The sequence below is a fragment of the Salmo salar genome, chromosome 29 (assembly GCF_965601325.2).
Source record: "Salmo salar chromosome 29, fSalSal1, whole genome shotgun sequence".
NCBI classification, from domain to species: domain Eukaryota; kingdom Metazoa; phylum Chordata; class Actinopteri; order Salmoniformes; family Salmonidae; genus Salmo; species Salmo salar.
In genome coordinates this window covers 28,460,147-28,473,663 of record NC_138319.1, presented here as the reverse complement: position 1 = coordinate 28,473,663, position 13,517 = coordinate 28,460,147, and the positions used below count along the sequence as shown (strand labels likewise).

Here is a 13,517-nt window from a genome sequence, read left to right as displayed (position 1 = left end):
TAAATCCACTACAATCAGGGTAGATGAAGGGGAGGAGACAGGTTAATGAAGGATTTTTAAGCCTTGAGACAATTGAGACATGGATTGTGTATGTGTGCCATTCAGAGGGTGAATGTGCAACACAAAAGACGTAAGTGCCTTTGAACCGGTTATGGTAGTAGGTGCCAGGTGCACCGTTTTGTGTAAAGAACTGCAACGCTACTGGGTTTTTCATGCTCAAAGGTTTCCCGTGTGCATCAAGAATGGTCCACCCCCCAAAGGACATCCAGCCAACTTGACACAAACTGTGGGAGGTATTGAAGTCAACATGGACCAGCATCCCTGTGGAACGCTTTAGACACCTTGTAGAGTCCATGCCCCTACGAATGGAGGCTGTTCTGAGAGAAAAGGAACTCAATATTAGGAAGGTGTTCATAACGTTTGGTATACTCAGTGTATTTTCCTACATAAATAAAAGCAGGAAAAGCATCACCTATGCTTCTACTGCCATTCTTAGTCTGGTTTGTATTTCTCCCTGACCAAAACGGCTTCCATTATCATACCATTCCGGAACTTTGAGGGTTCATGACATAGAGATCCTGTTAAATGAGGGGTTATGGTTGTGCCCTGCGTACAAACAACCACCATGGACAGCGCTTAGATAAGAGCGAATGCTGAATCCGCACCACGGCCACTGAACAATGCCACGGTCTGATGCCTCTATTAGTTCAAATGTGAATTCCATAAACCTGAATATCCCCACGTAGAGGGCTTGGGCTGTTACATGGGCTTTGGCTGCTATCGTGCAAGTCAGTTTATAACATTACATCATTAGTTACTCAGAGTTCCCCACATTGACATCGGCCTCAGGCCCTATGGCGCTAACCTTGGAAAAGTAATTCACATTTCTACATCCTCTATTACTAAATGGGATAGATCAAACGGTGCAGTTCTATGCAATCTTCTAGCCATACCAACTATATCAATATCAACCATCAGACAGGGCGTGCAACAGTCTATTGAACATAGCTTATTTGAGTTGAAAACTTCATGAGACTTTAAAAATCGCAAACGACTTGGGTTGATGCAGCTGAATATTAACAGCTTACTTCCTAAACTGGATTACATCAAGATCTGGGCTAAGCAGACGAATCCGGACACTAGCATTGACTGAAACTTGGATATCTGTGGACACTCTGGACTGATATTAATATTGAGGGTTATGTGTTCAGAGCTGACAGACAGGGTAGAGGTGGAGGAGTGGCCATTTTAATGAAAATCATTTATTTCCCTTGCCAAAAAATTTGACCTACTATCTTTAAGCCTTTGTCTGGGGAGGAATGTATCCATAACTGTTATAGGGACTACCAACCTCCCTTGGCTAACCTTTGGCTACTCAAAGAGTTAACTAGTTAGTTGTCATTTATAAAATCAGAAGTTATTATCCTGGGTGACCAAAACTTTGATTTGGAAATGCAGGCTTCAGACAATCTAAAAGAAATGTGTAATGATCTAAACCTAACCCAGTTGGTGACTAAGCCTACATGGCCCAACCCTAAAGATCCTTTAAAGTCAACTCTGATTGGTCTGATCTTAATGGATACACCAGAGAAATGCATTTCTACTGGTGTCTTTGCCCAAGACAGTAGTGATCATTGTCCAGTGGTTTGTGTTAGAGATGTGAGAATACAAAAATAAGCCTCGTGTCATCACAAAGAGGAACTTTAAAAACTTCCGGTAACAGGCTTTTTTTTAACAGCATCTTTATTTTAGTGACCTTGATTGCATTTCAGCTATCCCTGAACCAATTTAGCTTTGAGCCTCTTTGCATATGTCTTCAATACTATTGAGGATAATCATGCTCCCTTCAAAAAATGAAGAGTTAAAAAGGTAGATCGAATGGCTGATACACTCCGGAATTTTCAGAAGTCATTCAAAAGAGATGATGCTTGGGTCAAGGCCAGGACCGCAGGCTTAGGCCCGGACTGGCAAGCTTTTCAGCAACTGAGGAATTGTTGTGTAAGACAAATAAGAACGGCTAAATCGATTATTATGTAACACCTCTTTCGGATTGTAATGGAACCCGCTAAATTCTGGAAAACTATTAAATCCCTGAAGGGTTCTACTTCCTCCTCTCTGCCACAAAAAAAGTGTATTCAGACACTGGTCTCATTATGGAAAAAAATGCCTTCATTGATGCATTTAATCACCATTTTATTTCAGCGGGCTCTCTTTGAAATAACTTCTAAGCCTATTCACAATGATATTGAGCTGGATACTGATAGGAGAAACTTTCTGAATGATCAGAGAAGTTAGTCAAAGTTCTTTTTCAGGCTATTTACAGAAAAATAAGTCCTGGATGCTTTGCTAGCAATAGACAACAAGAAATTCACAGGGGCCAACCAATTGGATCCCGGTCTGCTTATGTGTGCAGCGCCAATCATTGTTATCAGGAAATATTCCAAAAGTATGGAAATCATCTCATGCTGCCACTCCATAAGGACGGGGATAGTAGTGATCTTAAACATTATCTCTCCATTTCAAGGCTTCCTCGTCTGGCTAAGATTCTTGAATCCTTGGTAAATGTACAACTTCCTCTTTATCTGAGAAATGTATTTTGAATGTAATCCAATCAGGGTTCAGGCCTGGGCAGAGCACTATTACAGCAACCACTTTAGTTGTTAATGATCTTGTCACTCTATTACACAGGAAAATTAAATGTGTTGCTTTGTTTGTGGACCTGTCAAAAGCTTTCGATACATTTACATTTTACATTTACGTCATTTAGCAGACGCTCTTATCCAGAGATACTGTTGATCATGCTATTTTATTGACTAAGTTGTCCTCGGTAGGCCTGACCTCTGACGCCTGTTCATGGTTTCATGATTATCTTAGTGACAGAACTCAGTCTATCGTGATTAATGGGGTTAAGTCTGAATTTCTTGATGTACATAAAGGTGTACCACAGGGGTCAATTTTGGGACCCGTTCGCTTCACTATTTATACAAACACTATTGGTAAATCTGTTAAAATTGTCAACTTAATCTCTATGTGGATGATAGTATTATGTATGCTATTGCTCCGACTGTTGATCTGGCTGTGTCAAAACTACAGGCATTTTTTATAGCTATGCAGGAATCCCTTGCCTACAGGCAAAACGAAATACATGTTGTTTTCAAACTCTCGTAAGAATGTTTCAGATGAACTACTCGTTCACTCAGATGGTTCTCCAATCGAACGTGTTCCCACACAAATACTTAGGCATTTGGATTGATATGGATTTGACATTTAAAAAACATATAGGTGATCTGTGTAAGAAGCTAAGATTTAACTTCTATGGGCAACGTCGTCCCACCCGCGGTACACACTATCAACAGCCAGTGAAATATCAGAGCGCCAAATTTGAAAACAACAAAATCTCATATTGAAATTTCTCAAACATACAACTATTTTACACCATTTGAAAGATAAACATCTCCTTAATCTAACCACGTTGTCTGATTTCAAAAAGGCTTTACGGCGAAAGCATAAAGTTAGATTATGTTAGCACAGTACATTGACAAAACATTACACACAGCCATTTTCAATACAAGGACAGGCGTCACCAAAAGCAGAAAACCAGCTAAAATTATGCACTAAACTTTGACAATCTTCATCAGATGACACTCCTAGGACATTATGTTAGACAATACATGCATTTTTTGTTCTATCAAGTTCATATTTATATCCAAAAACAGCATTTTACAATGGCGCGAGATGTTCAGAAAATATTTTGCCTCCAAACATTCCGGTGAATCAGCACAACAAATTAAAAAATACTATTCATAAACCTTGATAAAATATTAAACTGTTATTCAAAGAATTATAGATTAACATCTGAATGCAATCGCGTTGACAGATTTCAAAATAACTTTACTGGGAAGGCACACATTGCAATACTCTGAGTACTGTGCTCAGAAAAAAACAGCAGGCAATTATAGACACCGGCCATCTTGGAGTCATCTAAATGCATAAATAGCATTATAAATATTCACTTACCTTTAAATATATATATCTATATATATATATATATATATATATATATATATACATACATATATACATATACACACACACACACGGTATAATGTTGTATATACTGGGCGCATTTGTAAAAGAGACCTTGTTCTCAATATGTTTTCCCTAAAAAAGCCAGTGCACCTGTTCCCCTTTTCCCTGTACTTCCTAATCAACATTTAGGAAATAAAAATAAGACTGCAAAACTTGTGGCTCCCGAGTGGCGCTGTGGTCTAAGGCACTGCATCTCAGTGCTTGAGGCGTCACTACACAAACAACCTGGTTCGAATCTAGGCTGTATCACAACCTGCCGTGATTGGGAGTCTCATAGGGACTGGCCGTGTAAATAAGAGTTTGTTTTTAACTGGCTTGCCTAGTTAAATAAAAATAAATAAATGATCCCGCTACATCCATGTTAAAAATTTGATCTGTCCGAATATAACAAATGCATGGACAGGCTGTCATCAATGCAAGCACCGAACAATGATTTGGATTTTGTGTTGTTCAGTTCGGGTTGTGAGTGACCATGTTAACGGGCCGACATCTACAAGGTCAGCACTGCTATCTGGGACTGAAGCTACTAGCAACCTCTCATCTGGCAAATGTAGCTAGCTGGCTTGCCATCTCAATACGAAATCACCTATCTAGCTTGCAGCACCATGGACAGCGGCACGTAGGTTGCCAGTAGTACGTACCACATTCTTGCTGGCGTTGCCAAGTCGGAACACGTTTGAGATGAGGGTCAACATATTTTGCATGCTACTGGACACTTCGCTCTACCACTAGTACTGAACAGCCGACCTAGCTAGCTAACGGATTCAAGTCGACAACATAGATCAGCTGACACTTCCGTGGTGGGTCGGGTGGCCAACTAAAACTATCACGGGGTTGGCCAAGACCGAGTGCAATGAATGACATTATGATAATAAAAATTGGGTGCAGGCCTGCACAATGTTCAACCGCATTTTCATTGTTCAATATCTAGGTCTATTCTAAAACTGCTTGAAATGTTAGGTTTTTTTATTGCCTGGCTGTATCCTTAAAATGTTCTAACATTTCCGATGCTCTGCCAGCATGGGAAAAAGCAAATGTCCAGCTACTGTCTGTGCTGTCGCTCGACCTACCCTGGATTTTTTTGTGTGGAGATGACGTCCTGGACGCTTTCAACAATTTATTCACATATTTTATAGTTCTGTAACTCAGCTGAAGCGATGGACTTTTTTCACATGATTACATGAGTGCACACAGACAGAAAGACACCGAGAGACAGAGAACGAGCGAGAGAGAGAGAACAAGCGAGAGTTAAAGAGATGAAGAGAGAATGACTTGTTCCCCTTGCGTTGCAAGGGTCGCGGCTTGCAACGCAAGGGGAACAACCACTTCAGGTCTCAGAACGAGTGACGTCACCGATTGAAACGCTATTAGCGCGCACCACCGCTAACTAACTAGCCATTTCACATCGGTTACATTAGTAATTATTACAGTTCATGTCTCACCCTCTCGTACCTCAGTCTCTAAGCCTGCTCCAGACTGGGTGGGGACTGTAATAGTTGATGAACAGTTTAAAACAGCTCAGTCTGTCTGACTACAGAGGAAGATACCTTGCCCTGCTCTATTACCCTCTGGACTTGTGAGTACCTCAGTCTACCACTCGGCTGCTGTTTTCAGCTCATCTCAGTCAAGACCAGAGACCCAGACAACATTTATGAAAGTTGTGTTATGGTCCGAGAATTCCCTATCCCTATACAGTTCAGTAAAAGTGTGTGTGTGTCCTGCAGTGCGTTTGTCTGTCCCACTGAGGTGATAGCGTTCAGTGAGCGTGGGAAAGAGTTCAGAGTCGTCGGACCCAAGGTGGTCCCCTGCTCTACAGACCGAGTTCACACAGCTGGCCTGGTATACGAACTCTGATCCCTGACCTCTCACCCCTTACCCCGCTTTACAAATTGATAGATTTTCGGAAGCAGGGTGGGCTTGGACTAATGAAATCCCTCCTCTCAGACATTACATACCAGATTGCCAAAGACTACGGAGTCTACATGGAGGACCTGGGACACACTCAGTCAGGGCTCACACACAAATATCTGTTTGCAGTACCTGTGTGACTCGTTTCAAGTCATACGGTCTCGTCTTGTCCCTACTCCTCACACCTCCAGGGGTCTGTTCATCATAGACAGCGTAGGTATTCTGAGACAAGTGACCCTGAATGACCTCCCAGTAGGACATTCTGTAGATTAGACCTTGCGTCTGGTCCAGGCGTTGAAACACACCGACACAGTGGTGTTAAGTACTTATTTGGGGTACCTATACTTTACTATTTATATTTTTGACAACTTCTACTTCATTACATTCCTAAAGAAAATAATGTACTTTTTCCCTGACACCCAAAAGTACTTGTTACTTTGAATACTCAGCAGGACAGGAAAATGGTCCAATTCACGCACTTACCAGGAGAACATCCCTGGTCATCCCTACTGCCTCTGATCTGGCATACTCACTAATCACACGTTTCATTTGTAAATGATGTCTGAGTGTTGGAGTGTGCCCCTGGCTTCCGTAAACAAAACAAAAAAATTGGTTTGCTTAATAAGGAATTTGAAATTATTTATACTTTTGATACTTAAGTATATTTAAAACCAAATACGTTTTTTACTTTTACTCAAGTAGAATTTTACTGGGTGACTTTCACTTCAATAATTTTCTATTAAAAAGGTATCATTACTTTTAATCAAGTATGACAATTGGGTACTTTTTCCACCACTGCCGACACACACGACAGGCAGTATTGACGCCAGTGCATGTTTATGCGTCTCTCTCGTCGCAGTGTGTCCAGCAGGATGGACACCACGAGGTGACGCAGTGAGTAATGTCTACCATAATACCACATGATGTTACTAATCAGTCCTGTACCCAATACTAACAGAGGGATGTTTTATCCAATCACTGAAAAGCCCGTTGGCCAAAGCAGGAGCTGTGAGTGACTACCCCAACACCTGGTAAAAGCGACACTCAACAGCTGACCCACCAATCAGATCGAGTCTCAGCTGTTGATTAACCAATCAGTCCAATTGGCAGTTCAGTTAAAAATATATATTTTTTAAATAAAAATAAACTGATAAATCGGTTACCTGTAACTTCCTTTTACAACCACAAGATGGTGATCAAACTCCTCACACACACTTGTCAGAGAAATCATATCACACTGCAGTTTATAGAAGGAATCAATTTAATTAGAGGTCCCAGCACTTAAGGTGCAGAAACCCTATTGTTATTGTAAACGGAGATGACAGCTGCAGACCAGTTGATGGCTCAAGAGCACACTTTAGGGTTATAACTTCTGGACTGTTGAATTTTGTAACATTAAACGTGCTACGCACTGTTTATGGAGCATTGTGCTGCTCCAGCCTTGTGCTAGGAGGACCCCCAAATGCTGTTTGAATTTAATATACATTTATCTAATCCTGGATAGACTGTCTCTCTCCCTAGATTATCCTAGATCCCAGAGGTTAAAGCAACAACAAAAAAACATCTCTGAAACTTAAGTCGACCTCAGATCGATTGTCTGTGGCTAAGTTAACTTCCCCCTTTCATGTAAAAAGAAGTCATGACCATCATGCTGTTAGGGAAAGAGGATCATTTTGTAAATGCATTAAAACACGAATTCGACCAATTTCAGTCCCATTGATTAGGGTTTCCGGAGTCCTCCTGGGGATCCTTCTTTTTAAATCTCAGTTCTGCGGACCCCCCTCCAAAAAAGGACATTCTACTACAAAATGGATTCAAATAAAAAATGTGGACATCTAAAAAATAATTTCAACCTCCAGAAATGAGCCCAATAAGATATTGGTAAAATTTTGTCCAATTATTTTAAAATATTGGACCATGCATATAGGGAAAGGGATACGTAGTCAGTTGTACAACTGAATGCATTCAACTGAAATGTGTCTTCCGCATTTAATCAAATTCCTCTGAATCAGTGATGTGCGGGGGGCTGCATTAAATCGATGTCCACGGCACCTGGGAGCAGTTGTCGGGGGGTAACTGGGCAGAACAGCTGATTTTTCCACCTTGCCAGCTCGGGGATTCTAACCAGAGACCTTTCGGCTACTGGCCCAAACCGCTAGGCTACATGCCGCCCTTAAACAACAGTGTATAGCCTATATTACAAGATATGCCATTAGCACTAAGCATTATCACCTGTAGCCAACTGATGCAGCATGGTGGCTATAAATACATAGGCTGAAGCATGGGGCTTGTCCATCTGCATTTACACCATTGGACACAACATCCTGATTGGTATTATGATTATTCACTCGTGCAACATGTTGACAATGGAAAGCTTGGATCCCCCTCTTTTTTTAAAAGGCGAAAACTGCTTTCAAACATGTTTTCCCCGTGATTGCATTAAGAATAGTTGTGCTTGCACACAAAAAAAGGCAAAGAGCAGTAACATAAACAGTAAAACAGAAAAATGGCTTCTCAGGTAGAAACAGTAATGCACTGATGCATTCTCTTATAAATTAACTTTATACACAAACCATGTCCACTGATCTGCCCTATGACCACTAAAATGCTTATACAGCCCTCTGCCTTTGTATGACCTTAAACGTCTTTATGGGTAATGCAAAAGCAAAGTGCATTATCTACAATCTAAATGTGATTATCAACTATTAACTTCATTGTTTTTCTGTTTGATGGAAACAGTTTGAGAGTTCTAACTACATTCCAACTGTATTTAATGGTTTTAGGTAGTTGAGTTACATTTACATTTAACATTTAAGTCATTTAGCAGACGCTCTTATCCAGAGCGACTTACAAATTGGTGCATTCACCTTATGATATCCAGTGGAACAACCACTTTACAATAGTGCATCTAAATCTTTTAGGGGGGGGGGGGGTTAGAAGGATTACTTTATCCTATCCTAGGTATTCCTTAAAGAGGTGGGGTTTCAGGTGTCTCCGGAAGGTGGTGATTGACTCCGCTGTCCTGGCGTCGTGAGGGAGCTTGTTCCACCATTGGGGTGCCAGAGCAGCGAACAGTTTTGACTGGGCTGAGCGGGAACTGTGCTTCCTCAGAGGTAGGGGGGCCAGCAGGCCAGAGGTGGATGAACGCAGTGCCCTTGTTTGGGTGTAGGGCCTGATCAGAGCCTGAAGGTATGGCGGTGCCGTTCCCTTCACAGCTCCGTAGGCAATCACCATGGTCTTGTAGCGGATGCGAGCTTCAACTGGAAGCCAGTGGAGTTGTTTTGAATGTTGTATTGTAGTAGGCCTAACCCTCAATGCTTTTCCTTTTTAGATAAAACTACACTAATATTCACATCACCAAATGATTAAAACATACTGTTGTACAATGAAGGTCTACAGTAGCCTCAACAGCCCTCTGTAGGGTAGCACCATGGTGTAGCCGGAGGACTGCTAGCTTCCGACCTCCTCTGGGTACATTGACTTTAATACAAAACCTAGGAGGCTCATGGTTCTCACCCCCTTCCATAGACTTATACAGTAATTATGACAACTTCTGGAGGACGTCCTCCAACCTATCAGAGTGCTTGCGGCATGAACTGACATGTTGTCCACCCAATCAAAGGATCAGAGAATGAATCTAGTACTGAAAGCATAAGCTACAGATAGCTAGCATTGCACAGCATAAAATGTGGTAGTTGACTGAGAAAAACAGTTAACAAATTAATTTCTTCCAAAATTAAGGATAAGCAGGAGACAGCGCTAGCTATATTTCGTAGTATATAATTTTTCACTTTCACTTAGCTAGTGTCAAATGCAGCTAGCTCGTTTAGCCTACTTAAACACCAGGCTCTGTTTTAGGGATGCTATGTTAGCTAGCTGGCTATCCAACGCTAGAACTCTTCCAAGTCAAGGTAAGCGTTTGGCTTTATTAATTTATTGCCACCGGGGCCTGCCGGTGTTACTGCTAAACTGATTGAGGCTGACTACACGGTCCTGCATGATTGAAGGATAGGCTTGGAAATGTTTTTTTGCCTGGTCACAGACAGCTGATGTGTTCTGTACTGAAGTCCACAAGCGAAGGGAAAAGCTGAGGAGGAGAGCGCATAGATCGATGCGAGAAGGAATTACACACACGTTTGGGTGTCAATGTGACTATAAAAATGAAATGTTTGTGTGATCAGTGAGTGGTGTATTCATTGCGGCGATTCTGTTAAAATATTTATTGAATGGAAGCAAACAGAACGGGGATAAACATACCTGAATTTGTCCAATAGAAACTCTCGTTTGCAACTGTTGGACTAATGATTCCACCCTATATCAGCTAGATCCATGCAAGAGTCTGCAAGGCGGTATTGAATGTGTCACCTTGATTACTCAATTCTCTACCTGTTTGTTCCAACATTGTAAACTTTAATTCATAGGCTAGGTTGTAGCAACCTCATGATGTGTATAGGGAAAATTAGACTATCATGTAGTAGGCTAAACTGATGTTACATTGAGCTGGGTGAATGGAATATGAATGACGGTCATCCAATATGCTGTAATGGAAATAAGGTCATGTTCAAAAAAAAAATCGTCCCTCACATAAAAATGTCTCTGACCGCCGCTGGTTTTGTTGTAACCCTAAAATGATGAATGTGTGAACTGGTCATCTTTTGGGCTAACCTCATTAGGATAATCTTTCCCAAGTTGAAGGACCAGACATGAAATGGGTTTAGAATATTTGAGGAAATGGATGTGAGAAAGAAGATTCAGTGGGGAAGAATGGGCTGGAAGTCAAGGGCTGTAGATGAATGATCCGGAGGGGGGGGGGGGTGTCTCTGTAGGGATTGGATTGGAGCTCAGGTAGACATCAGTCAGGCCATGGTAAGAGAACTCCAAGTTACCCTGGAGAGGAAAAGTTGTTCTGGACTGCATGTGCTGAATGTTTGGCGGTTTAGCTGAAGTAGTACAGGCATATGGACGAGATGCCCACTGAGGGAGCCAACCTTAGACCCCAGGAAAGCAAGCAGAAGCGACTGTGGCAAGGAGATAAAAAATCCCTTGAAGAAAACTGAGGAACCAGGCTCAGTTAGGGAGACAATCCTGTTTTGGCTGGTTGGGTAGGATACGGGGCATGAGGTAGATGGTGTCTGAAATGAGGCAGAGACTGGAGGACTGTGCCTGAATTAATGCAGGCAGGTTCAGAGAGATGAGCATATTGTGAGCTGTCCTGTTCTCAGAGTGGATGTAGGACCAGCGGCCAAGGAGTTGTACAATGTGGTCTTGGACACCATGTTAGGATGCCATGGAAGCGGCAAATTGGTCAGCATTTGTCTCAGATGGGAATGGAACCATTGTCGAGAGGTGACAGAACCAGAGTTGGTGATGAATAGTGGATTGGATGGATAGGCATGTTGATCTTGTCTGAGCTGCAGGAAGTAGGTGAGTGGATCTTAAGGGCAGCCAGAACAGGTAAACTTGTGTGGTTCTGCCAAACAAATGTTTTTCCAGTTTTGCTGTGTTTAATGGTGAAGGTATCTCTAGCGAGGATGGCGGCGTCAGACATGCTGGGGTGACAAGGGTTGTAGATAGCGATGAAGAGGTAAACTCTGAAAATCGCAGGAATCCCTAAATACTGGCAAAAGAAACATTGATTGTAACATGGAAGAGTCTGCAATGGAGAAAGACCACAGCATCTAGATGCAGGCAGACAGAATGTCAAGTGTAATGGGCTGGTGGCGAGGGGGGGTGGTGGACTTTGGTGCATTGGAGGCCCTTGAGGAGAAGGGTGACCCAGCAAGCAACTTGAGAAAGTTGATCCCGGCCAGGTACATCCAGATGGAGGATGTCTGCATGGAGAGAAATGAGCTGGCATGGGTGACAAAGGCAGACATGGTGATCAAGTCATTGGAGGGAAAAGGCAGGTGATCGATGGTATGGAAACAAAGCATCTCCAGGCTTTCCAGTAAGAGGACAGTGTACTTGGTGCAATGGCTGAATAGGATGGAGTGGCGTGACTGGGAGATGAGGCGAAGGAGTGGATCGGTCACGGGAAGGTCATCATGGAGTAAGGAGGGACTGGGGTTGGTGGGGGGAGGTTCTCCTTACGGGGCCTGGCGCCTGAGGCGGGACAGAATCAGCAATTGAGTTACATTGGCCGGGTACATATGCAGCTCTAAGAAGGAACTTATGGGTGATAGATTGCCAGGTTAGACGTCTTAGGAAAGTTGTCAGAATGGATGAGTATGGTCTTTCTGTACCATTTGTTCCCCCAGGAAGAAGCGGCTACGACAATTGGGTACAACTTGAACAGGGGGGGCGGAAGGGACTGCAGGAGAGGAGACAAGTTCAGGAGGCCATGGGTCAGCAAACCAACAGCTGCTGTAGAAACCCAATACCCGGTGGAAGGGGTAGCGGTGAACAGCTGTACATCTTCTGGACAAGACAGAAATCATGGAATAAGGCGATGTCGTGCCAATGACTGAGGAAAAGGTGCCAAGGCCTGAGCTCCGCGAGGCATGAGGGGCAAAAACCACAGTGTGAGGCAAGGAAGACACCGAAGTGGCCAGGGAGAGGTGGGACAAGAAGTAGCGGTCTTGAGGAATAAGTCTGATGGCCTAATTCAGGTGGGTGGTGTTTACTGCAGTGGGGAGATTCCAAGTAATTGGGCAGGAGGGAAATGCACTGAATATTGTTGAGTGGCAGGGAGGCCTGAAAGGAGACTGTTCAGTATGATGCAGAGGAGTTTGAGTCAAGTAGAAGGGCCTTCCATCTTCTCCTCAGAGGAGTACACCAAGGCAGCTGGAGGGGATGAATGGGCACCAATAGTGAGAAAACTGTCAAGGAGAACAGAAGGAAGCCGGTTTACATTGAGCAAAATCCAACATAGGCTAAGGAGTTGAATATTTGAAGGCTGCTCTTACATCCAAAAGTCAGGCGGACAGAGAAGTATTACCGCCTCTCCCAGCAGACTCCAAAGAGATGCCAGGTGTCAGGATGGAGGGGCACCACCTTGAAGGTAGAGATGTCAGCCTCATCAAGGCAGGCTCCACGGCCAGCAAGTTTAATGAGAGCAATGGCATGGTTGACTGTGACGTACTACAAGGGGAAGGCAGGACTGGGAATAAGGCTATTGACACCGGAGACTGAAGATTCTTGGCACAGTACTTTCGGGGTGGCAATTCCGAGGTGATTGATGAGGTAGGGAGGAGAAGAGGCCAATCATAAATCCCTGCTTCACCTTGGCCAGGAGGGAGGAGACTACTTCGGTCTTGTCAAGTGCAGAACAGAGGTTTGAGCAGAAGTGAGGAGTGCAAGGAGTAGAGTTGACACCGGGAGAACACCCAATTCAGGCCATCAAGCAAAATCGGGCAAAAGGAGGAGTCAGGGTGAAGGTCCAAGTCCGCAGCCATGGCCTTGATATTGATGGGGTGGCAATGTTGATCAGCAGTCATTTATCAGCAGAAGGCGGAGTGGGTTTCAGAGGGCAGGAGGTGCGGGCACCACTACAAAATGTGCAGATGTAGAGGAGCTTGCAT

General features: G+C 43.2%; 1 protein-coding gene and 1 pseudogene across 1 annotated transcript in view; one reads left to right on the top strand and one right to left on the bottom strand.

The window, feature by feature from the left end:
* LOC106590467 (pyruvate dehydrogenase E1 component subunit alpha, mitochondrial) overlaps positions 1-4,894 on the bottom strand; it is a 58,768-nt gene extending 53,874 nt beyond the window's left edge. Inside the window, exon 1 of the mRNA XM_014181524.3 lies at positions 4,731-4,894. Within this exon, the coding sequence (XP_014036999.1) occupies positions 4,731-4,793 (63 nt within the window). The 5' untranslated portion in view covers positions 4,794-4,894. The remainder of the gene's footprint in view (positions 1-4,730) is intronic.
* A 375-nt stretch (positions 4,895-5,269) lies between these two features.
* Positions 5,270-13,128, top strand: LOC106590480 (peroxiredoxin-2-like; annotated as a pseudogene).
* Positions 13,129-13,517: the final 389 nt, after the last annotated feature.